This window comes from Aureococcus anophagefferens, assembly GCF_000186865.1.
Source record: "Aureococcus anophagefferens unplaced genomic scaffold AURANscaffold_412, whole genome shotgun sequence".
NCBI lineage: Eukaryota > Pelagophyceae > Pelagomonadales > Pelagomonadaceae > Aureococcus > Aureococcus anophagefferens.
This window is the reverse complement of record NW_008705913.1, coordinates 1-1408: the sequence shown is the minus strand read 5'-3', so window position 1 is coordinate 1408 and position 1408 is coordinate 1. Positions and strand designations below refer to the sequence as shown.

At 75.4% G+C, this 1408-nt stretch overlaps 1 protein-coding gene across 1 annotated transcript; it reads left to right on the top strand.

Moving 5' to 3' along the window:
- Positions 1 to 462: 462 nt before the first annotated feature.
- AURANDRAFT_35189 (hypothetical protein) lies at positions 463 to 1218 on the top strand (the record flags this gene model as incomplete). The annotated part of the gene is made up of 1 exon (XM_009044545.1): positions 463 to 1218. A coding segment is annotated over one exon (756 nt), but the record flags the coding sequence as incomplete, so codon positions are not given.
- Positions 1219 to 1408: the final 190 nt, after the last annotated feature.

The window sequence follows — 1408 nt, the reverse complement described above, 5'->3', positions numbered from 1 at the left end:
CCGCCGCGGCGAGCGCCGCGGCGTCGCCCACGCTGGCGTCGCAGGCATCCGACGCGACGGCGACGGCGACGACGAGGACGGCCAACAACGAGCGTCTTACAGGGGCCGGAAGGCCCCCGAGAAGCTGCCCATGCTCTCCCGACATGGCTCCCGGTGGGTGCAAGACCACGACAAGGTCGGCGCCGCTCGTGACAAAGTCCGCTCCGCTCGTGCGCCTGGCGGATGTGACACGAGAGCGAGCGTGCGATGCCGTCACTCAGCTCCCCGTCGAAATCGCCCAAGGTCGCCCCCGACGCCATGCCCCGGTCGGCCGACGACGCGGGCGCGTCCTCGGCCTGCCCCGTGGCGGGCGCCGACGGCATGCTCATGCGCGCGGCCAGGGACCGGTGCCCGGCCTTCGCCGGCGGGTGCCCCTTCAGCGCCGCGACGACGTCGACGGCCCTCAAGGAGACGCTGGAGACCATGCCCCTGAGCCACACGGACCCGGCGAGCGACACGGCGGGCCTCATCGAGGTCGTCGTGCGCCGGACGCGCGGCCGGTCCGACTCCGGCGAGAACGTGTTCTTCGCGTCCGACGGCGAGGAGACGGAGGCCCTCGTGGGCGAGTTCGTCGGCTGGTGGGCCGCGGCGCTCGCCGGGAAGGCGCCGGAGACGCCGGGCGCGCCCTGCGTCGGCCTCGCGGACCGGCTCAAGAGCGGGACGGAGGCGGCGCACGCGGAGGCGGAGAACGTCGCGTTCGTGCAGCTCCTGCTGGGCGGCAAGGCCCCGTTGGAGGGCTACGTCTGCCTCGTCGCCGCCCTGCGGCGCATCTACGGCGCGCTGGAGGCCGCGGCCGACGCGCGGTCGGACGCGGGCCCCGTGCGGGCCGTGTCCGAGGGCCGCGCGGACGCGCTGCGGCGCGCCGCGGCGCTCGACGCGGACCTGGCCTACTACCGGCGGCGGGACGCGGCGCTCGTCGGCCGCGCCGAGGCCTTCGCCCTGCGGTCCCCGGCGACGAATAGCTACGTCGCGCACCTCGACGTGCTCGGCGACGGTTCGAAGACGACGGCCGCGGGCGCCGAGGCGCTCGTCGCGCACCTCTACACGCGCTACCTCGGCGACCTGAGCGGCGGCCAGATCCTGCGGCGCGCCGTCGTCCGCGCCTACGGCCTCGCGCCCGCGTCCGGCACGACGCTCGACGCGGGCGAGGGCGTCGCGTTCTACGACTTTCCGCGGATCGGGAAACCCACCAAGCTCCGGCGCTTCAAGGACGCCTACCGCACGGTCTTAGACGACCTGGACGTCGCCGACCCGGACGCCGTCGTCGCCGAGGCCGTCGACGCCTTCCGGCGCAACACGGCGCTCCTCAAGGAGCTCGACGTCGCGCTGCTGGGCGCCGACGCGGCCGAGAAGGCGCACGCGCGCGCGC